The 24,660-nt window shown below is 39.5% G+C and overlaps 1 protein-coding gene across 3 annotated transcripts in view; it reads right to left on the reverse strand.

Annotated features, from left to right (window-relative positions):
• The window catches only part of UGGT2 (UDP-glucose glycoprotein glucosyltransferase 2), a 154,613-nt gene that overhangs the window by 102,133 nt on the left and 27,820 nt on the right, over nt 1–24,660 (reverse strand). For 2 of the 3 annotated variants that reach the window (XM_004012207.6, XM_042255013.2), the window contains exons 7-9: nt 8,067–8,139; nt 4,031–4,131; nt 589–688 (exon numbers count right to left, since the gene is read on the reverse strand). In XM_004012207.6, the coding sequence (XP_004012256.1) occupies nt 589–688; nt 4,031–4,131; nt 8,067–8,139 (274 nt within the window). The remainder of the gene's footprint in view (nt 1–588; nt 689–4,030; nt 4,132–8,066; nt 8,140–24,660) is intronic. The other variant, XM_060394596.1, reaches the window with a different exon arrangement.

Consider the following 24,660-nt stretch of genomic DNA (forward strand, 5'->3'; position numbering starts at 1 on the left):
AAACAGAAAGGGTATCCTAAAACAACCCATAATAAGTGTGTATTCTTTCCTAAAATCTGGCAGCATTTGAGATAAAACTGCAACTGAAAATTTGATAATACAAACTTTTTCATTCACTTATCAAGTATTTCATTTCAATGAACATTTCCTGGTTGTCTACTGAGTGACTTTTTTTTAAAGAAAAATAAAAACCTTTTATTAAGTCTGAACATAAATAGAGACAAGATTTTTAGCCTTGAGCATTAATTATGGCTGTGCCATTGATGGGGTCTGGAGGAAACCAATTCAATCTGTTTCATCCTCAGACTGAGGAAGCTTCCACAAGTTCATGGAGTAATGAATTATCAGAGTAACTGGAGAGATGTGAGGAAGAGTTCTATTTTGTAGTATGTAACAACACGCATGCACAAGACAATATTTTGCTCTAGTTTAAAAACCCCAATATACAGAATAGAGACCCTCATTTTACAAACACTATAGAAACCAGAATTAACTGACATCATTAGGTTGAATGAAATCAGCCATTTTCATAAATTTATTTAATGGAAAGAGTCCTGGCTATCATCCAATCAATAACCTTTAATATACCTGGCTTTTATGGGGAAGTTCTGTGAAATGTCTTTCATTAATTTTATGGCATCATAAACTGGAGTGGACATTATTTGAGAAGCTGCTTGAAAACTAAGATCTGGAAGAAAAGAAAATATCATTAAAGAAACTGACATGTTAGACCTTAATAGATATTTCCATGTAATTTAAATAACACTTCTTACCATGTATTCATATATAGACACATTAAAAAACACTCATACTTACCATTATTCAGAACTTTTAAATGAAATGGAAAGCTATCACGTCTATCCAATTAAGATAAGTTTTACACTTACCTTTACTGATAAAATCTGAGACAGTATAAATAACAAGTAAATGAATATAATATTATCAGAGTCCATTACCAGCTTTTGCTTTTTTCTAAACTGTTCCATACCTAGATGACTCAAATTGTTATTTAAGTCTTTCACTTTGCCTCTCAAATCCAGATTCTCATATTTTTAACTGTCTTCTTGGTTTTACCACTTGGATACTTCAAAAGCAGCATGTTCAGTAACAAATTTGTGATATTCCTGCCCAACTTTGTCCAAATCTAGTCCTCTTTGGTCTTCTCTTTACAACAAATTCACCACTGTCCATCCAGCTGGGTAAACCATGAATCCAGCAGTTGTTCCTGGTGTCTCTTCTCCCTCACACTCCATTTTCAGCATTCATAAAGGTCTTTGATACTCTCTCTAAATAACTCACCCTCGAATTTATTCCAAACCTTCCTCAGACCTCTATTCAATTACCTCTTCTTGAGGAAGCCTCCTTTTTCTGTTACCCCTTCTCTGCCCCATCTCACCACTCAGATCTTCCTGACATATGCTTTTCTTAATTTTTTGTTCCTTTATTCTGCAGCAATTGTGATAGTGATTTTTACACTGGTTTTTAAAATTGTTTATCCAACATCCTTTGAAGAAACATGATGTCTGTTTTAGCTCTTTTTACCTTTGGAATATGTGTTTTTCAAAGTGTCAGTTGCAACCCATTAGTTAGTAGTGAAATCACATTAATGGGTAATGTGAAGGCTTTTTTAATCAAATGAAACGGGGTATAATAAAAGAAAGTTTTATCAGAATTAATAAAATGTAGTATTTGGCTTCCCTGACAGCTCAGTTGGTAAAGAATCCACCTGCAATGTAGGAGACCCTGGTTTGATTCCTGGGTAGGGAAGATCCGCTGGAGAAGGAATAGGCTACCCACTCCAGTATTGTTGAGCTTGCTTTGTGGCTCAGCTGGTAAAGAATCAGTCTACAATGAGGGAGACCTGGGTTCTATCCCTGGTTGGGAAGATCCCCTGGAGAAGGGAAAGGCTACCCTCTCCAGTATTCTGGCCTGGAAAATTCCATGGACTGTATAGTCCATGGGGTCACAAAGAGGCAGACACACTGAGCGGCTTTCACTTTCACTTCTAGTAAACATATATGGGGCTTCCCTGATGGCTCAGATGGTAAAGAATCTGCCTGCAATGCAGGAGACCTGGGTTTCATCCCTGGGTTGGGAAGATCTCCTGGAGAAGGGAATGGCTACCCAATCCAGTATTCTTGTCTGGAAAATCCCAGAGACAGAGAAACCTGGTCAGCTACAGTCCAGGAGGTCGCAGAGACTCAGACACAATTGAGCGACTAACACACATATACACACACAGTAAGCATACATATCTGTAGTGAAGTTTTTTTTTTTTTTAGTTTTAAGTATATCTATGTATTAACACATTATATATTTGTTGTATGGGTCTTAATATAAAATATATTTCCTACTCCACGTGTCAGCCAAAAATCATAAAACCATGGTTGTAGGGACATTACTGATTCCTAGCAGAAATCCAATAAATATTTGTTAAATAAATCAAAAAAGGAAAAGAAAAGGTCTTGATCACTTCCCTTCTCCTGAATCTATTTCCTTGGCTTCTGTGACATGCTCTTCCATCTCTCATCATCATCATTCCATTGTGTCTACTTGTCCCACATAAATGAGCAAACAGACTCTCCCTTGTGCACTAATTTGGTTACTCTGCACCTTCAGTTAGCACCTTCACCTTTAAAAAACCTCTATGCTAACATTTTGCACTTTTAAAACCTTCTCCGTATAAGGACTTTGTATTCACTCCACCACTGGAACTGGTCCTCTGGATATGTCACAATTACTTCTTTACTGTCTGAGCCGCCACCACCACCACCACCACCACCACCAACAGTGTGCATCCTTAGTCCTGTCCATGGGATTGCAAAGAGTCAGACATGACTAAGCATGCACATTGTTGGTGGTGGTGGTGGCTCAGACATTAAAGAATCCACCTGTAATATGGGACACATGGGTTCAATCCCTGGGTTGGGAAGATCCCCTGAAAGAGGGCATAGTGGAGAACATCTTGGAGAAGAAAGTAGACTGTTGCCTGTCTACAGCTGGAAGAGTTGGAGAGTCATGGAAAGTGGCTGAATATGGGTATGTTGGTTTCTTTTGTGGGGTGAGGAAAAAACTCTAAAACTGATGGTGTGTGCTGTGCTAAGTTGCTTCAGTCATGTCCAACTCTGTGTGACCCTATGGACTGTAGCCTTCTAGACTCCTCTGTCTGTGGGATTCTCAGGCAAGAGTACTGAAGTGGGTTGCCATGCCCTTCTCCAAGGGATCTTCCCAGCTCAGGGACTGAACCCGCAGCTCCTGCATCTCCTGCATTGCAGGTGGTTCCTTTACCACTGGGCTACCAGGGAAGCCCTAAAACTGAGTATGGTGACAGTTAAAAATCTCTAAAAATATACCACACTTAATTCTACTCTTTAAATGGTGAACTGTGTAATGCATCAAGTATATTTCAATTGGCTGTTGTATTAAAAGAAGTTGATGAGATGTGATAAAACTTATGGATTCCACAGAAAAAGGACATCCCTATGATCCACTAGAAATTATAAATAAAATAGAAAATTACAAACTGAAAAGGAATTACAGTTTAATCCAAACTAAATTTTGGTCTCAAAATACCTGCTTATAGGATCTCAGTACAGAAGCTATTTTGAGGTCATAATGAAACATGCAATGGTCTCTAAAGATCAAAATTTTAAAGAGAAGAAAACTAAGATTTAGTTCTGATTTCTCTTAACTTACTAATCAGGATTTTTAACCACTGCTGTAGATACCCTGAAACAGTTTAATACTGGACATGAACATACAAGATAACTCATACATACTTTAAAAATGATCAGGTAATATCAGATAACTGCATATCATATAATTTTAAATCTTCCAGAGATAAAATATAACTTACTTGATGAATAACATTTCAATTAAATTTTATGTCCACAAAAAGCAACACATAGTCACATAATTAGTAATTATTATTGCCTAAGAAATAATTTACATCATGTTATATAAAAGCCTATTTAACAAAACAGAGATCAGTTACCAATATGCTATTTTAACATAGACTGAAATACTATACCTTGTAGTTCCCAAACTTTCAAAGGCATCATTTCTTTATTACTCTCAATCAGGTATTTTTGGAATGCTGTCAGATTATCTCTAAGATCTGAATATCTTTCTCTGTATTAGAATATTAAGTAATGTTAATTATCATCATGTATTATAAACTACTATTATACAAGCAGTATATTTTTGAAATTATCTCTTCCTAATACTTAAGACACAAACTAATGGTTCAAGATAATAACAATTATGCAGCTACAGTGACAGAATTTAAAAATACGGAGGGAGACATGCATGTCTTCTTTTAATCACTGTATACAACAAAACAAAATATGGAGATATACACTGTCATTTGTTAACATTACCTATAAGGGATCCAAGGGTGAGGATAGAATTATTAGTTTTTATGTTATACACTTTTTCTTTAACATTTTATAAATTGCAAGTCTTGCTTTTATAATTAAAAATAAACACTATTTTATAAAGAAAGACATCAATGCTTCCCATAAAATTTTAGTTTATTTCTGAAAAGTTCCATCTTTGAAACTTATAAAGAAAACTTATATAAGATAATTTTGCCCAATTAAACATATCCACATATTCTTACAATTCGCTGATCATGATTATTCGTTGGATCATGGAAAAAGCAACAGAGTTCCAGAAAAACATCGACTTCTGCTTTACTGACCGTGACAAAGCCTTTGACTGTGTGGATCACAACAAACTGTGGAAAATTGTTAAAGAGATGGGAATACCAGACCACCTGACCTGTATCCTGAGATTCTGTATTCAGGTCAAGAAGCAACAGTTAGAACTGGACATGGAACAACAGACTGGTTCTAAATCAGGAAAGAAGTATGTGAAGGCTATATATTTTCACCCTGATTATTTAACTTATATGCAGAGTACATCATGTGAAATGTTGAGTTGGATGAAACACAAGCTAGAATCAAGACTGCCAGGAAAAATGTCAACAACCTCAGATATGCAGATGACACCATCCTTATAGCAGAAAGCGAAGAATTAAAGAGCCTCTTGATGAAAGTGAAAGAGTAAAGTGAAAAAGTTGGCTTAAAACTCAACATTCGGAAAACTAAGATTATGGCATCTGATCCCATCACTTCATGGCAAATAGATGGGGAAACAGTGGAAACAGTGACAGACTTTATTTTAGGGGGCTCCCAAATCTCTGTAGATGGTGACTACACCCATGAAATTAAAAGACGCTTACTCCTTGGAAGGAAAGTTAACACCAACCTAAATAGCATATGAAAAAGCAGAGACATTACTTTGCCAACAAAGGTCCATCTAGTCAAAGCTATGGTTTTTTCCAGTAGTCATGTATGGATGTGAGAGTTGGACTATAAAGAAAGCTGAGCACTGAAGAATTGATGCTTTGAACTGTGGTATTGGAGAAGACTCTTGAAGAGTCCTTGGACAGCAAGAGATTCGACCAGTCCATCCTAAAGGAGATCAGTCCTGAATATTTGATGCTGGAGCTGAAACTCCAATACTTTGGCCACCTGATGTGAAGAACTGACTCTTTTGAAAAGACCATGATGCTGGGAAAGATTGAAGGCGTGCAGACAAGGGGATAACAAAGGATGAAATGGTTGGATGGCATCACTGATTCAATGGACATGGGTTTGGGTGGACTCCGGGAGTTGATGGTGGACATGGAGGCCTGGCGTGCTGCGGTTCATGGGGTCACAAAGAGTTGGACATGACTGAGCAACTGAACTGAACTGAGGTATTCTTAAAGACTGACAAATAATAATGCAGAAGAATGGCATTTTACCATACATATAATTAAAATTATCTTATTCTCCAATCTCTCATGAATTCAACACATAGCACCACTTCCTATAATTAGAGAGAATTCTTTTTTAAAAAGTTTACCTAGCTACTGGCACAATTTATAAATAAATTTTGTATTTTCAACAGTAAGGAGAAATGAGTATTTTTAGGAAAACTGTATATACAGCACACACACACATAAATAGATTAATCTCATAGTTAACAGTAATACATGTACTGCAATGTCCTATGTTGAAATTTTATTCCAATGTGGGACTCTATTTTGAAAACTAATCAAGACTACCCTTATAGTGAAAAAGCAATAGAACTTCTTTGAAAAGAGGTTCACTATGAATTTACCACTCCTTTCACAACATTTTGTTACAGAGTAATATGAAGTTTGTAAGAGCTGTTGTGTTGCTTTTCATGTTTAATCATAACCTTAATGATAATTTTCACTGGTAAAATTATGTATGTAATCCAGGCAAAAAGACATTATTCATAAAACACCTCAAAGCAAAAGCTTTTTGCTTAAATCAATTATGTAAAACCTGGGTACTTCCTCTCCAAAAAAACTAATATCCCAGGGTTCCAAAGGCTTTTTGGAATACGAGCAATTTATTCCCCAAAATAGTTATGTTTAAGAAAGTATGGATTCGACGATGTGAGACATAGCTGGAAATGGGATAAAAATGTTATCTACTAAATAAAAACCTTCCTTAAATCCATTTTACAAGAAGCATTAACAGGTTACAAGCATACAATTTGCTCAGCAAACTACAGAAATGTAACTCAGTCATCTTTATAAAGCAGTATGATGTCCAAAAATGTTCCGCCTGCTCTGTACAATTATCTCCTCACAGAAATGACGTAAGTGTGCTTTATACATATTTGTAATATTATATAAAAACCAGAATTGAAAGAGACACGTGTACCCCAATGTTCATCGCAGCACTGTTTATAATAGCCAGGACATGGAAACAACCTAGATGTCCATCAGCAGATGAATGGATAAGAAAGCTGTGGTACATATACACAATGGAGTATTACTCAGCCATTAAAAAGAATATATTTGAATTAGTTCTAATGAGGTGGATGAAACTGGAGCCGATTATACAGAGTGAAGTAAGCCAGAAAGAAAAACACCAATACAGTATACTAACACATATATATGGAATTTAAAAAAATGGTAATGATAACTCTGTATGTGAGACAGCAAAAGAGACACAGATGTATAGAACAGACTTTTGGACTCTGAGGGAGAGGGAGAAGGTGGGATGATTAGGGAGAATGGCATTGAAATGTATACATGTAAGAAACAAATCGCCAGTCCAGGTTTGATACAGGATACAGGAAGCTTGGGGCTGGTGCACTGGGATGACCCAGAAAGATGATATGGGGAGGGTTGTGGGAGGGGGGTTCAGGACTGGGAACTCATGTACACCCGTGGCGGATTCATGTCAATGTATGGCAAAACCAATACAGTATTGAAAAGTAAAAAAAAAAAAAAAAAAAAAAAAAAAAATTTGGAAAACAATTATGTTCAAAATTTAAAAATAAATGGGAAATGTATGCCTTAAAAAGGAAAAAAAGAACTAAAGATATTAATAAAAATGGTTCTTTATTTTTAATTAATTTTGCCTTTCTAATGGAATCACAAACTTGCCCTTCTTATTAATAAGGAAAACCACACATAAAACTAAAATTCCCATCCATTAACATTCAGAGAGCACTCACCATCCTATTCCTTGTCTTCAATCAGTGATGCAAGAAAAGCAAAGGGGGAGAAGTTTACTTTTGGAAAGGTTACTTATATGCGTATATAAAATGAAGACCAGAAGTTAAAAGGTATTTAATATGGCAATCTTGGGACAGAAATTTAGGGAAATAAATGTTTTCTCTTTTAAGACATGAAAGTGTTGATTTTTTAATGCTAAAAACCTAATGACAACTATGAGTTTTGTATCCCATCAGAAAAGATTCTACAAATTTTAGTTTTTAGTTTTTAGTTTTTGACCAGAGATAACACGGATCATTTTAAATTTCCATTATCTCTAATCATACTCATTATCCTGTGGAATTAGTGATTATTTTTCAATTTTGAGCTTTTTTGCATTAACCCTGTGTTACTTTTGTAATAAAAACAGTAATATATGTTTAGAATGTGAAACATATGCCAACACAACATACTGAATCTATTCCTTTAAAAACAAGCTTAATAGTATAGTAATAGTTTCAATTCTATTCAGACTTACTTTAATTTCCCAAAGAGAAATCCTTGAACTTCATTTGTTTCAGTAACATCTCCTGCAGTAATATTAGCCACAGCTATATTTTAGAAACAAAATAAAATGAACATATTTCAGACTGGAAGAGGAATATGTGATAAAAAATTAGAACTCAAAATCAAATTCCCTTTTTTTTTTTTTTACCTTTTCTTTCATGGATCAGTCTAATGATACAAGAGTGTGCTCTCTTAGTAAACAACCTTGACTACTAAATACAACCAGCTATATGCTCTATAGATCATTCTGTAGTCAAGCTCCATTTTATACTGGAGTGATAAACCAAGAGACTGATCCAGACTTGCTCAAAGTTTCCAAGTCTCTGGCAGAGGCATGGGTTGGTAGTGGCCTGCTGAAGGGCTGGGGGCAATGAGTGTAGCAGTGCAAGCATGGGACCTTTTGAAAGAGGTCACCATTATCTTCATTATCTTCACCATAGTTTGGTCACAGGTAAATAACAAGGGTGTTCATTGGAAGGACTGATGCTGAAGCTGCAACTCCAATACTCTGACCACCTCATGCAAAGAGCTGACTCATCGGAGAAGACTATGATGCTGGGAGGGATTGAGGGCAGGAGGAGAAGGGGATGACAGATGACGGTGGATGGCATCACTGACTCGATGGACCTGAGGTTGAGTGAACTCCAGGAGTTGGTGATGGACAGGGAGGCCTGGCATGCTGCAATTCATGGGGTCGCAAAGAGTCAAACAGGACTGAGAGAATGAACTGAACTAACAAGGAGGGAACACAGCCCCACCCATCAACAGAAATGGGATTAAAGATTTACTGAACATGACTACCGAGGATAAGATGGCTGGATGGCATCACTGACTCGATGGACGCGACTCTGAGTGAACTCCGGGAGTTGGTGATGGACAGGGAGGCCTGGTGTGCTGCGATTCATGGGGTCGCAAACAGTCGGACACAACTGAGTGACTGAACTGAACTGAACATGGACTGGAATGGGTGGATTTAACTCAGATGACCATTATATCTACTACTGCGGGCAGAAATCCCTCAGAAGAAATGGAGTAGCCATCATGGTCAACAAAAGAGTCTTAAATGCAGTACTTGGATGCAATCTCAAAAACGACAGAATGATCTCTGTTCATCTCCAAGGCAAACCATTCAATATCACAGTTATCCAAGTCTATGCCCCAACCAGTAATGCTGAAGAAGCTGAAGTTGAACGGTTTTATGAAGACCTATAAGACCTTTCAGAGCTAACACTCAAAAAAGATGTCCTTTTCATTATAGGGGACTGGAATGCAAAAGTAGGAAGTCAAGAAACACCTGGAGTAACAGGCAAATTTGGCCTTGAAATGCGGAATGAAGCAGGGCAAAGACTAAAAGAGTTTTGCCAAGAAAATGCACTGGTCATAGCAAACACCCCCTTCCAAAAACACAAGAGAAGACTCTACACATGGACATCACCAGATGGTCAATAGCGAAATCAGATTGATTATATTCTTTGCAGCCAAAGATGGAGAAGCTCTATACAGTCAACAAAAACAAGACCAGGAGCTGACTGTGGCTCAGATCCTGAACTCCTTATTACCAAATTCAGACTCAAATTAAAGAAAGTACGGAAAACCGCCAGACCATTCAGGTATGACCTAAATCAAATCCCTTATGATTATACAGTGGAAGTGAGAAATAGATTTAAGGGCCTAGATCTGATAGATAGAGTGCCTGATGAACTATGGAATGAGGTTCATGACATTGTACAGGAGATAGGGATCAAGACCATCCCCATGGAAAAGAAATGCAAAAAAGCAAAATGGCTGTCTGAGGAGGCCTTACAAATAGCAGTCAAAAGAAGAGAGGCGAGGTCGGAGGGAAAGATGGCGGACGAATAGGACGGGAAGATCACGTTCTCCCTCACAAATTCCTCAAAAGAACATTTCAACGCCGAGCAAACTCCACAAAACAACTTCTGTAGGCTGGCAGAGGACATCAGGCAACCAGAAAAGCAGACCATTCTCTTCAAAACAGGTAGGAAAAAATATAAAAGACGAAAAAGGAGACAAAGGAGGTGGGGAGGGAGCTCCGTCCCGGGAAGGGAAGCCCGTCCCGGGAAGGGAATTTTAAGAAGAGAGGTTTCCAAACACCAGGAAACACTCTCCCTGCCGAGTCTGTGGCGAGCCTTGGAAACACAGAGGCAACATAACAGGAAGGAAAAATAGATAAATAATTAAAACCAAGAGATTACAAGCCCACCAGTAACTCCCCCAGCGGAAAAGCAGCACAGACGCCTGCATCCGCCATTGGGAAGTGGGGGCAGGGCAGGGACGCGCGGGAGGCGCGGGCTGCAGAGCTTTGTAAGAATCGGGCAGGAATGCCCCACGCGCAACCAGAACGATCTAACTTGGGCTAGCAAACCAGACTGTGGGATAGCTACCACGCGAAAAGCTCGAACATAAGACACCACCAGGACTGAGCACAGAACAAAGGACGGAGCGGAAAAAGCCGGCTGCAGACCATTCCCCGCCGGGGACAGGCAGCCAGAGCCGTAAGGACTGGAAAGGGGCAATTGCAGACCCGGAGAGACTTTACTTACCTAACTGCAAGCAGGCTCCTTTGCTAAGACTTCTGGGGGTGCTGGACAGTCACAGTCTGCTTCACGGGGTGCGCCAGCGGTCCACCCAGAAAGCTGAGCAGCAGCGGCGGAAAAGGTGACAAGCCGCGGCGATTGCGCTCGCCAAACTCCTGAGCTACTCGGACCTGGGAAGGGCACAAAGCGCAGTCCCAGCCGCATTTGTGCCTCTGAGGGCTGCCTGAGGGCCGAACCTGAGAGGCTTGGACCGGGGAAGTGCACGCAGCCTAGGGCCGGCCCCAGACGGTTCCCGGCTGAGCATCGTAGAGCTGGAGCGGTTTGTGCGCCGCGAGAAAGGACAGGTCAAGCGGGGCAGAGATACTGTGTACACACGACAGTGCTATTTGTTTGCAGCATCCCCCCTCCCCACAGCGCGACTGAACTAGTGAGCCTAAAAACCAGCAAACAGAAGAAGTTAAACAGAGGAAACCACCTTGGAAGTGAGCCCACACGGCCCATAACATCAGAGAAGAGCCAGATATATTTTTAATTTTTTAATATTTTTTAAAATCATTTTTTTTTTGCCTTTTGCTTTTTTTTTTCTTTTTTCTTTTTTTCCGAGCTTTTTTTAAATTGTTAAGTCTTCTATTTCTCCTCTAATTTTTATTTCTATAACCTAGTATTACTATTTTTTTAAAAAAAAAAGATTTTTTTTTTTTTTTTTTTTTTTTAAGGCAAACACCATATATACTCTTTGGATGGTAGTTGGTGTTTTGGGTTTTTTTTTTGTTTTGTTTGTTTTTTAATAATTCTTTTTTTTCTTTCTTCCTTTTTCCCTCTGCTTTTCTTTAATATTGTATCTTTGAAAATCCAACTTCTACTCCAGATTTTTAATCTTTGTTGTCAATTTTGTACATTTAAAAACCCAAACTTCACTACCCAAGTTTACCTGAGAGCGAGATTACTGGCCTGTCCACTCTCTCCTCCTCTGGACTCTCCTTTTTCCTCACCAGGTGGCCTCTGTCTCTTTTCTCCCCCATCTCTTCTCTATCCAACTCTGTGAATCTCTGTGTGTTCCAAACGGTAGAGAACACCTAAGGAACTGGTTACTGGCAGGATTTGTCTCTCTCCTACTCATTCCTCTCTCTTATCCTCCTGGTCACCTCTGTCTACTTCCTCCCTCTCCTCTTCCCCATATAACTCTGTAAATACCTCTGAGCAGTCCAGACTATAGAGCGCACATAAGGAAGAGACTACTGGCTAGCTTGCTCTCTCCTCTCTTGATCTCACCGCATCTCATTCCAGTTACCTCTAACTACCCCCTCCATCTTCTCTTCTCCTTGTAACTCAGTGAACCTCTCTGAGTGTCCCTCAAGGTGGAGAAACTTTTCATCTTTAACCTAGATGTTTTATCATCGGTGCTGTATAGATGGAGAAGTCTAGAGGCTACTGTAAAAATAAAACTGAAAACCAGAAGCAGGAAGCTTAAACCCAAAGCCTGAAAACATTAGAGAACTCTTGAATTCAGGGAACATTAAGCAATAGGAGCTCATCAAATGCCTTCATACCTACACTGAAACCAAGCTCCACCCAAGGGCCAACAAGTTCCAAAACAAGACATACCATGCAAATTCTCCAGCAACACAGGAACACTCCCCTGAGCCTCAATATACAGGCAGCTCAAAATTATCCCAAAACCTTTGATGTCTCATAACCCATTACGGGTCACTCCACTGCACTCCAGAGAGAAGAAACCCAGCTCCACCCACCAAAACTCCAACACAAGCCTCCCTAACCAGGAAACCTTGACAAGCCACTGATAGAACCCCACCCAAAGTGAGGAAGCTCCATAATAAAGAGAACTCCACAAATTATCAGAATATAAAAAGGCCACCCCAAACGCAGCAATATAACCAAGATGAAGAGACAGAGGAATACTCAGCAGGTAAAGGAACAGGAGAGTTGCCCACCAAACCAAACAAAAGAGGAAGAAGTAGGGAATCTACCAGAGAAGGAATTCCGAATATTGATAGTGAAAATGATCCAAAATCTTGAAATCAAAATGGAAACACAGATAAATAGCCTAGAGACAAGGATTGAGAAGATGCAAGAAAGGTTTAACAAGGACCTAGAAGAAATAAAAAGAGTCAAAATATAATGAATAACACAATAAATGAGATCAGAAACACTCTGGAGGCAACAAATAGTAGAATAACGGAGGCAGAAGATAGGATTAGTGAAATAGAAGATAGAATGGTAGAAATAAATGAATCAGAGAGGAAACAAGAAAAACGAATTAAAAGAAACGAGGACAATCTCAGAGACCTCCAGGACAATATGAAACGCTCCAACATTCGAATTATAGGAGTCCCAGAAGAAGAAGACAGAAAGAAAGATCATGAGAAAATCCTTGAGGAGATAATAGTTGAAAACTTCCCTAAAATGGGGAAGGAAATAATCACCCAAGTCCAAGAAACACAGAGAGTCCCAAATAGGATAAACCCAAGGCGAAACACCCCAAGACACATATTAATCAAATTAACAAAGATCAAACACAAAGAACAAATATTAAAAGCAGCAAGGGAAAAACAACAAATAACACACAAGGGGATTCCCATAAGGATAACAGCTGATCTGTCAATAGAAACTCTTCAGGCCAGGAGGGAATGGCAAGACATACTTAAAGTGATGAAAGACAATAACCTACAGCCCAGATTACTGTACCCAGCAAGGATCTCATTCAAATACGAAGGAGAAATCAAAAGCTTTACAGACAAGCAAAAGCTGAGAGAATTCAGCACCACCAAACCAGCTCTCCAACAAATTCTAAGGGATATCCTCTAGACAGGAAACACGAAAGGGTGTATAAACCCAAACCCAAAACAATAAAGTAAATGGCAACGGGATCATACTTATCAGTAATTACCTTAAACGTAAATGGGTTCAACGCCCCAACCAAAAGACAAAGACTGGCCGAATGGATACAAAAACAAGACCCCTCTATATGCTGCTTACAAGAGACCCACCTCAAAACAAGGGACACATACAGACTGAAAGTGAAGGGCTGGAAAAAGATATACCACGTGAATAGAGACCAAAAGAAAGCAGGAGTGGCAATACTCATATCCGATAAAATAGACTTTAAAACAAAGGCTGTGAAAAGAGACAAAGAAGGCCAATACATAATGATCAAAGGAACAATCCAAGAAGAAGATATAACAATCATAAATATATATGCACCCAATATAGGAGCACCACAATATGTAAGACAAATGCTAACAAGTATGAAAGGGGAAATCAACAATAACACAATAATAGTGGGAGACTTTAATACCCCACTCACACCTATGGACAGATCAACTAAACAGAAAATTAACAAAGAAACGCAAACTTTAAATGATACATTAGATCAGTTAGACCTAATTGATATCTATAGGACATTTCACCCCAAAACAACAAATTTCACCTTTTTTTCAAGTGCTCATGGAACCTTCTCCAGGATAGACCACATCCTGGGCCATAAATCTAAACTTGATAAATTCAAAAAAATCGAAATCATTCCAAGCATCTTTTCTGACCATAATGCATTAAGATTAGATCTCAATTACAGGAGAAAAACTATTAAAAATTCCAACATATGGAGGTTGAACAACACACTTCTGAATAACCAACAAATCACAGAAGAAATCAAAAAGAAATCAAAATATGCATAGAAACTAATGAAAATGAAAACACAACAACCCAAAACCTGTGGGACACTATAAAAGCAGTGCTAAGAGGAAAGTTCATAGCAATACAGGCATACCTCAAGAAGCAAGAAAAAGTCAAATAAACAACCTAACTCTACAACTAAAGCAACTAGAAAAGGAAGAGTTGGAGAACCCCAGAGTTAGTAGAAGGAAAGAAATCTTAAAAATTAGGGCAGAAATAAATGCAAAAGAAACAAAAGAGACCATAGCAAAAATCAACAAAGCCAAAAGCTGGTTCTTTGAAAGGATAAATAAAATTGACAAACCATTAGCCAGACTCATCAAGAAGCAAAGAGAGAAAAATCAAATCAATAAAATTAGAAACGAAAATGGAGAGATCACAACAGACAACACAGAAATACAAAGGATCATAAGAGACTACTATCAGCAGTTGTATGCCAATAAAATGGACAACATGGAAGAAATGGACAAATTCTTAGAAAAGTACAATTTTCCAAAACTGAACCAGGAAGAAATAGAAAATCTTAACAGACCCATCACAAGCACGGAAATTGATACTGTAATCAGAAATCTTCCAGCAAACAAAAGCCCAGGTCCAGATGGCTTCACAGCTGAATTCTACCAAAAATTTCGAGAAGAGCTAACACCTATCCTCTTCAAACTCTTCCAGAAAATTGCAGAGGAAGGTAAACTTCCAAACTCATTCTATGAGGCCACCATCACCCTAATACCAAAACCTGACAAAGATGTCACAAAAAAAGAAAACTACAGGCCAATATCTCTGATGAACATAGATGCAAAAATCCTCAACAAAATTCTAGCAATCAGAATCCAACAACACATTAAAAAGATCATACACCATGACCAAGTGGGCTTTATCCCAGGGATGCAAGGATTCTTCAATATCCGCAAATCAATCAATGTAATTCACCACATTAACAAATTGAAAATAAAAACCATATGATTATCTCAATAGATGCAGAGAAGGCCTTTGACAAAATTCAACATCCATTTATGATAAAAACTCTCCAGAAAGCAGGAATAGAAGGAACATACCTCAACATAATAAAAGCTATCTATGACAAACCCACAGCAAACATTATCCTCAATGGTGAAAAATTGAAAGCATTTCCCCTAAAGTCAGGAACAAGACAAGGGTGTCCACTTTCACCGCTACTATTCAACATAGTTCTGGAAGTTTTGGCCACAGCAATCAGAGCAGAAAAAGAAATAAAAGGAATCCAAATTGGAAAGAAGAAGTAAAACTCTCACTGTTTGCAGATGACATGATCCTCTACATGGAAAACCCTAAAGACTCCACCAGAAAATTACTAGAGCTCATCAATGAATATAGTAAAGTTGCAGGATATAAAATCAACACACAGAAATCCCTTGCATTCCTATACACGAATAATGAGAAAGTAGAAAAAGAAATTAAGGAAACAATTCCATTCACCATTGCAACAAAAAGAATAAAATACTTAGGAATATATCTACCTAAAGAAACTAAAGACCTATATATAGAAAACTATAAAACACTGATGAAAGAAATCAAAGAGGACACTAATAGATGGAGAAATATACCATGTTCATGGATTGGAAGAATCAATATAGTGAAAATGAGTATACTACCCAAAGCAATTTACAAATTCAATGCAATCCCTATCAAGCTACCAGCCACATTTTTCACAGAACTAGAACAAATCATTTCAAGATTTGTATGGAAATACAAAAAACCTCGAATAGCCAAAGCAATCTTGAGAAAGAAGAATGGAACTGGAGGAATCAACTTGCCTGACTTCAGGCTCTACTACAAAGCCACAGTCATCAAGACAGTATGGTACTGGCACAGAGACAGACATATAGATCAATGGAACAAAACAGAAAGCCCAGAGATAAATCCACACACATATGGACACCTTATCTTTGACAAAGGAGGCAAGAATATACAATGGAGTAAAGACAATCTCTTTAACAAGTGGTGCTGGGAAAACTGGTCAACCACTTGTAAAAGAATGAAACTAGATCACTTTCTAACACCGCACACAAAAATAAACTCAAAATGGATTAAAGATCTAAATGTAAGACCAGAAACTATAAAACTCCTAGAGGAGAACATAGGCAAAACACTCTCAGACATAAATCACAGCAGGATCCTCTATGATCCACCTCCCAGAATGCTGGAAATAAAAGCAAAAATAAACAAATGGGATCTAATTAAAATTAAAAGCTTCTGCACAACAAAGGAAAATATAAGCAAGGTGAAAAGACAGCCTTCTGAATGGGAGAAAATAATAGCAAATGAAGCAACTGACAAACAACTCATCTCAAAAATATATAAGCAACTTCTGCAGCTCAACTCCAGAAAAATAAACGACCCTATCAAAAAATGGGCCAAAGAACTAAATAGACATTTCTCCAAAGAAGATATACGGATGGCTAACAAACACATGAAAAGATGCTCCACATCACTCATTATTAGAGAAATGCAAATCAAAACCACAATGAGGTACCACTTCACACCAGTCAGAATGGCTGCGATCCAAAAATCTGCAAGCAATAAATGCTGGAGAGGGTGTGGAGAAAAGGGAACCCTCCTACACTGTTGGTGGGAATGCAAACTAGTATAGCCACTATGGAGAACAGTGTGGAGATTCCTTAAAAAATTGCAAATAGAACTACCTTATGACCCAGCAATCCCACTGCTGGGCATACACACCGAGGAAACCAGAAATGAAAGAGACACATGTACCCCAATGTTCATCGCAGCACTGTTTATAATAGCCAGGACATGGAAACAACCTAGATGTCCATCAGCAGATGAATGGATAAGAAAGCTGTGGTACATATACACAATGGAGTATTACTCAGCGGTTAAAAAGAATTCATTTGAATCAGTTCTGATGAGATGGATGAAACTGGAGCCGATTATACAGAGTGAAGTAAGCCAGAAAGAAAAACACCAATACAGTATACTAACACATATATATGGAATTTAGGAAGATGGCAATGACGACTCTGTATGCAAGACAGGGAAAGAGACACAGATGTGTATAACGGACTTTTGGACTCAGAGGGAGAGGGAGAGGGTGGGATGATTTGGGAGAATGACATTCTAACATGTATACAATCATGTGAATTGAATCGCCAGTCTATGTCTGACGCAGGATGCAGCATGCTTGGGGCTGGTGCATGGGGATGACCCAGAAAGATATTATGGGGAGGGAGGTGGGAGGGGGGTTCATGTTTGGGAATACATGTAAGAATTAAAGTTTTTAAAATAAAAAAAAAAAAAAAAGAAGAGAGGCGAAAAGCAAAGGAGAAAAGGAAAGATATAAGCATCTGAATGCAGAGTTCCAGAGAATAGCAAGAAGAGATAAGAAAGCCTTCTTCAGCGATCAATGTAAAAAAATAGAGGAAAACAACAGATTGGGAAAGACTAGAGATGTCTTCAAGAAAATTACAGATATCAAGGGAACATTTCATGCAAAGATGGGCTCGATAAAGGACAGAAATGGTCTGGACCTAACAGAAGCAGAAGATATTAAGAAGAGGTGGCAAGAATACACAGAAGAAATGTACAAAAAAGATCTTCACAACCTAGATAATCATGATGGTGTGATCACTAATCTAGAGCCAGACATCCTGGAATGTGAAGTCAAGTGGGCCTTGGAAAGCATTGCTACAAACAAAGCTAGTGTAGGTGATGGAATTCCAGTTGAGCTGTTTCAATCCTGAAAGATGATGCTATGAAAGTGCTGCACTCAATATGCCAGCTGATTTGGAAAACTCAGCAGTGGCCACAGGACTGGAAAAGGTCAGTTTTCATTCCAATCCCAAAGAAAGGCAATGACAAAGAATGCTCAAACTACTGCACAATTGCACTCATCTCACATGCTAGTAAAGTAATGCTCAAAATTCTACAAGCCAGGCTTCAGCAATACGTGAACCGTGAACTTCCAGATGTTCAAGCTGGTTTTAGAAAAGGCAGAGGAACCAGAGCTCAAATTGCCAACATCTGCTGGATCATCGAAAAAGCAAGAGAGTTCCAGAAAAACATCTATTTCTGCTTTATTGACTATGCCAAAGCCTTTGACTGTGTGGGTCACAATAAACTGTGGAAAATTCTGAAAGAGATGGGAATACCAGACCACCTGACCTGCCTCTTGAGAAATCTGTATGCAGGTCAGGAAGCAACAGTTAGAACTGGACATGGAACAACAGACTGGTTCCAAATAGGAAAAGGAGTACGTCAAGGCTATATATTGTCACCCTGCTTATTTAACTTATATGTAGAGTACATCATGAGAAACGGTGGACTGGAAGAAACACAAGGTGGAATCAAGATTGCCGGGAGAAGTATCAGTAATCTCACATATGCAGGTGACACTACCCTTATGGCAGAAAGTGAAGAGGAACTCAAAAGCCTCTTGATGAAAGTGAAAGTGGAGAGTGAAAAAGTTAGCCTAAAGCTCAACATTCAGAAAATGAAGATCATGGCATCCAGTCCCATCACTTCATGGTAAATAGATGGGGAAACAGTGGAAACAATGTCAGACTTTATTTTGAGGGGCTCCACAATCACTGCAGATGGTGACTGCAGCCATGAAATTAAAAGACGCTTACTCTTTGGAAGAAAAATTATGACCAACCTAGATAGTATATTCAAAAGCAGAGACATTACTTTGCCATCTAAGGTCCGTCTAGTCAAGGCTATGGTTTTTCCTGTGCTCATATATGGATGTGAGAGTTGGATGGTGAAGAAGGCTGAGCTCCGAAGAATTGATGCTTTTGAACAGTAGTGTTGGAGAAGACTCTTGAGAGTCCCTTGGACTGCAAGGAGATCCAACCAGTCCATTCTGAAGGAGATCAGCCCTGGGATTTTTTTGGAAGGAATGATGCTAAAGGTGAAACTCTAGTACTTTGGCCACCTCGTGCGAAGAGTTGACTCATTGGAAAAGACTCTGATGCTGGGAGGGATTGGGGGCAGGAGGAGAAGGGGACGACAGAGGATGAGATGGCTGGATGGCATCACTGACTCGATGGACATGAGTCTGAGTGAACTCCGGGAGTTGGTGATGGACAGGGAGGCCTGGCGAGCTGCAATTCATGGGGTCGCAAAGAGTCGGACACGACTGAGCGACTGAACTGAACTGAACATGGCCCCACCCATCAGAACAAGACCCAATTTCCTCCTCAGTCAGTCTCTCCCATCAGGAAGAGACTTCCATAAGCCTCTTAACCTTCTCCATCAGAGAGCAGACAGACAGAAAACCACAAGCACAGAAAACTAACCAATCTGATAACATGGACCACAGCCTTGTCTTACTCAAGGAAATTATACATCATGCTGTTTAGGGCCACCTAAGACGAACAGGTCATGGTGGAGAGTTCTGACAAAACGTGGTCCACTGGAGAAGGGAATGGCAAACCACTTCAGTATTCTTGCCCCGAGAACCCCACGAACAGTATAAAAAGGTAAACAGAGAGGACACTGAAAGATGAACTCCCCAGGTCAGTAGGTGCCTAATATGCTACTGGTGAACAGTGGAGAAATAACTTCAGAAAGAATGAAGAGATGGAGCCAAGGCAAAAAACAACACCAGCTGTGAATATGTCTGGTGATGGAAGTAAACTCTGATGCTGTAAAGAGCAATACTGCATAGGAACCTGGAATGCTAGGTACATGAATCAAGACAATTCAGTAGAGTTCAATCACTCAGTCATGTCCGACTCTTTGTGACCCCGTGAATTGCAGCACACCAGGTGTCCCTGTCCATCACCAACTTCAGGAGTTCACCCAAACCCACATCCATTGAGTCGGTGATCCCATCCAACCATCTCATCCTCTGTCGTCCCCTTCTCCTCCTGCCTTCAATCTTTCCCAGCATCAGGGTCTTTTCAAATGAGTCAGCTCTTTGCATCAGGTGGCCAGAGTATTGGAGTTTCAGCTTCAACATCAGTCCTTCCAATGAACACCCAGGACTGATCTCCTTTAGGATGGACTGGTTGGACCTCCTTGCAGTCCAAGGGACCCTCAAGAGTTTTCTAAACACCACAGTTCAAAACCATCAATTCTTCGGCGCTCATCTTTCTTTATAGTCCAACTCTCACATGCAAACATGACTACTTGAAAAACCATAGCCTTGAGTGGACGGACCTTTGTTGACAAAGTAATGTCTGCTTTTTAATATGCTATCTAGGTTGGTCATAACTTTCCTTCCAAGGAGTAAGCGTCTTTAATTGCATGGCTGTAATCATGATCTGCAGTGATTTTGGAGCCCATAAAAATACAGTCAGCCACTGTTTCCCCATCTATTTGCCATGAAGTGATGGGATCGGATGCCATGATCTTAGTTTTCTGAATGTGGAGCTTTAAGCCAACTTTTTCACTCTCTTCTTTCACTTTCATCAAGAGGCTCTTTAGTTCTTCTTCACTTTCTGCCATAAAGGTGGTGTTATCTGAGTATCTGCGATTATTGATATTTCTCCCGGCAATCTTGCTTCCAGCTTGTGATTCCTCCAGCCCAGCATTTCTCATGATGTACTCTGCATGTAATCAGAGGGTGACAATATACAGCCTTAACATACTCCTTTTCCTATTTGGAACTAGTCTGTTGTTTGATGTCCAATTCTAAGTGTTGCTTCCTGACCTCCATACAGGTTTCTCAAGAGGCAGGTCAGGTGGTCTGGTATTCCTCTCTCTTTCAGAGTTTTCCATAGTTTCCTGTGATCCACAGAGTCAAAGGCTTTGGCATAGTCAATAGAGCAGAAAGAGATGTTTTCTGGAACTCTTTTCCTTTTTCCATGATCCAGTGGATGTTGGAAATTAGATCTCTAGTTCCTCTGCCTTTTCTAAAACCAGCTTGAACATCTGGAAGTTCACCATTCACTTATTGCCGAAGCCTGGCTTGGAAAATTTTGAGCATCATATTACTAGCGTGTGAGATGAGTGCAATTGTGCAGTAGTTTCAGCATTCTCTGGCATTGCCTTTCTTTGGGATTGGAATGAAAACTGACCTTTTCCAGTTCTCTAGCCACTGCTGAGTTTTCCCAATTTGCTGGTATATTGAGTGCAACACTTTCACAGCATCATCTTTCAGGATTTGAAACAGCTCAACTGGAATTCCATCACCTCCACTAGCTTTGTTCGTAGTTATGCTTCCTAAGGCCCACCTGACTTCACATTCCAGGATGTCTGGCTCAAGGTGAGGACCACACCATCATGATTATCTGGGTCGTGAAGATCTTTTTTGTATAGTTCTTCAGTGTATTCTTCCCACCTCTTTTAATAACTCAGATTAACATTATATCTACTACTGTGGGCAAGAATGGCTTTGAAGAAATGGAGTAGCCATCATAGTCAACAAAAGAGTCCAAAATGCAGTACTTGGATGCAAATGCAAAAATGACAGAATGATCTGTTCGTTTCCAAGGCAAGCCATTCAATATCATGGTAATCCAAGTCTATGCAGATGACACCACCCTTAAGGCAGAAAGTGAAGAACTAAGGAGCCTCTTGATGAAGTGAAAGAGAGTGAAAAAGTTGGCTTAAAGCTCAATATTCAGAAAACTAAGATCATGGCTTCCAGTCGAATCACCTCACGGCAAATAGACGGGCAAACAGTGCAAACAGCAACAGATTTCATTTTCTGGAGCTCTAAAATCACAGCAGATGGTGACTGCAGCCATGAAATTAAAAGATGCTTACTCCATGGAAGGACAGCTAAGACCAAACTACACAGCATATTAAAAAGCAGAGACCTTACTTTGCCAACAAAGGTCCCTCTAGTCAAGGCTATGATTTTTTCAAGTAGTTGTGTAGCATGTGACAGTTGGACTATAAAGAAAGCTGAGTGCAGAAGAACTGATGCTTTTGAACTGTGGTGTTGGAAAAGACTCTTGAGAGTCCCTTGGACTGCAAAGAGATCCAACCAGTCCATCCTAAAGGAAATCAGTCCTGAGTGTTCATTGGAAGGACTGATGTTGAAGCTGTAACTCCAATACTTTGGCCACCTGATGCAAAGAGCTGACTCATTTGAAAAGACCCTGATGCTGGGAAAGATTGAAGGCAGGAGGAGAAGGGGACGACAGAGGATGAGATGGTTGGATGGCATCACCGACTCAATGGACATGAGTTTGGGTAACGTACTCCATCAGGAGTTGGTGATGGACAGTGAGGCCTGGCGTGCTGCGGTCCATCAGGTCGCAGAGAGTCGGACATGACTGAGTGACTGAATTGGACTGAACTGATGCTCTGACCAGTAATGCTCAAGAAGCTGAAGCTGAATGGTTCTATGAAGACCTACAAGACCTTCTAGAACTAACACCCAAAAAAGATGTCCTTTTCATTATAGTGGACTGGAATGCAAAAGCAGGAAGTCAAGAAACACCTGGAGTAAGAGGGCTTAGGATACAGAAAGAAGCAGGGCAAAGGCTAACAGAGTTTTGCCAAGAGAACATACTGGTTGTAGCAAACACCCTCTTCCAACAAAACAAGAGGAGACTCTACACATGGACATCACCACATGGTCAATACCAAAATCAGATTGATTATATTCTTTGTAGCCAAAGATGGAGAAGTTCTATACAGTCAGCAAAACAAGACCAGGAGCTGACTATGGCATTGACCATGAACTCCTTATTGCCAAATTCAGACTTAAACTGAAGAAAGTAGGGAAAACCACTAGACTATTTAGGTATGACCTAAATCAAATGCCTTACGATTATAAAGTAGAAATGACAAATAGATTGAACGGATTAGATCTGATAGAGTGCCTGAAGAACTATGGATGAAGGTCAGTGACGCTGTACAGGAGGCAGTGATCAAGACCATCCCCAGGAAAAAGAAATGTCTAAAGGCAAAATGGTTGTCTGAGGAGGCCTTACAAATAGCTATAAAAGAAGAGAAGCAAAAGGCAAAGAGAAAAGAAAAGATATATCCATTTGAATGCAGAGTTCCAAAGAATAGCAAGGAGAGATAAGAAAGCCTTCCTCAGTGATCAATGCACAGAAATAGAGGAAAAGAACAGAATGGGCAAGACTAGAGATCTCTTCAAGAAAATTACAGATACCAAGGGAACATTTCATGCAAAGATGGGCTCGATAAAGGACAGAAATGGTATGAACCTAACAGAAGCAGAAGATATTAAGAAGAGGTGGCAAGAAGAACAAAAATCTTCATGACCCAAACTCACCTAGAGCCAGACATCCTGGAATGCGAAGTCAAGTGGGCCTTAGGAAGCATCACTACAAACAAAGCTAGTGGAGGTGATGGAATTCCAGTTTACCTATTTCAAACCCTAAAACATGATGTTGTCAAAGTGTTGCACTCAATATGCCAGCAAATTTGGAAAACTCAGCAGTGGCCATAGGACTGGAAAAGGTCAGTTTTCATTCCAATCCAAAGAAAGGCAATGCCAGAGAATGCTCAAACTACCACACAATTGCACTCATCTCACACACGAGTAAATTAATGCTCAAAATTTTCAAGTCAGGCTTCAACAGTATGTGAACGGTGAACTTCCAAATGTTCAAGCTGGTTTTAGAAAAGGCAGGGGAACCAGAGATCAAATCCCAACATCTGTTGGATCATCAAAAAAGCGAGAGAGTTCCAGAAAAATCTCCTTCTGCTTTATTGACTATTCCAAAGCCTTTCACTGTGTGGATCACAAAAAACTGTGGAAAATTCTGAAAGAGATGGGAATACTAGACCACCTGACCTGCCTCTTGAGAAATCTGTATGCAGGTCAGGAAACGACAGTTAGAATTGGACATCGAACAACAGACTGGTTCCAAAGAGGGAAAGGAGTACGTTAAGGCTGTATATTGTCACCCTGCTGATTTAACTTATATGCAGAGTACATCATGAGAAATGCTGGACTGGATGAAGCACAAGCTGGAAGCAAGATTTCTGCAAGAAATATCAATAACCTCAGATATGCAAATGACACCACCCTTATGGCAGAAAGCAAAGAAAAACTAAAGAGCCTCTTGATGAAAGTAAAAGAGGAGAGTGAAAAAGTTGGCTTAAAACTCAACATTAAGAAAACTAAGATCATGGTCTGGTCCCATCACTTCATGGCAAATAGATGGGCAAACAGTGGAAAGTAACACTATTTTTTTGGGCTCCAAAATAACTGCAGATGGTAACTGAAGCCATGCAATTAAAAGACACTTACTCCTTGGAAGGAAAGTTATGACCAACCTAGACAGCATATTCAAAAGCAGAGACACTACTTTGCCAAAAAAGGTTCGTCTAGTCAAAGCTATGGTTTTTCCAGTAGTCATGTATGGATGTGAGAGCTGGACTATAAAG

Source organism: Ovis aries, chromosome 10 (assembly GCF_016772045.2).
Source record: "Ovis aries strain OAR_USU_Benz2616 breed Rambouillet chromosome 10, ARS-UI_Ramb_v3.0, whole genome shotgun sequence".
Classification (NCBI taxonomy): Eukaryota; Metazoa; Chordata; class Mammalia; order Artiodactyla; family Bovidae; genus Ovis; species Ovis aries.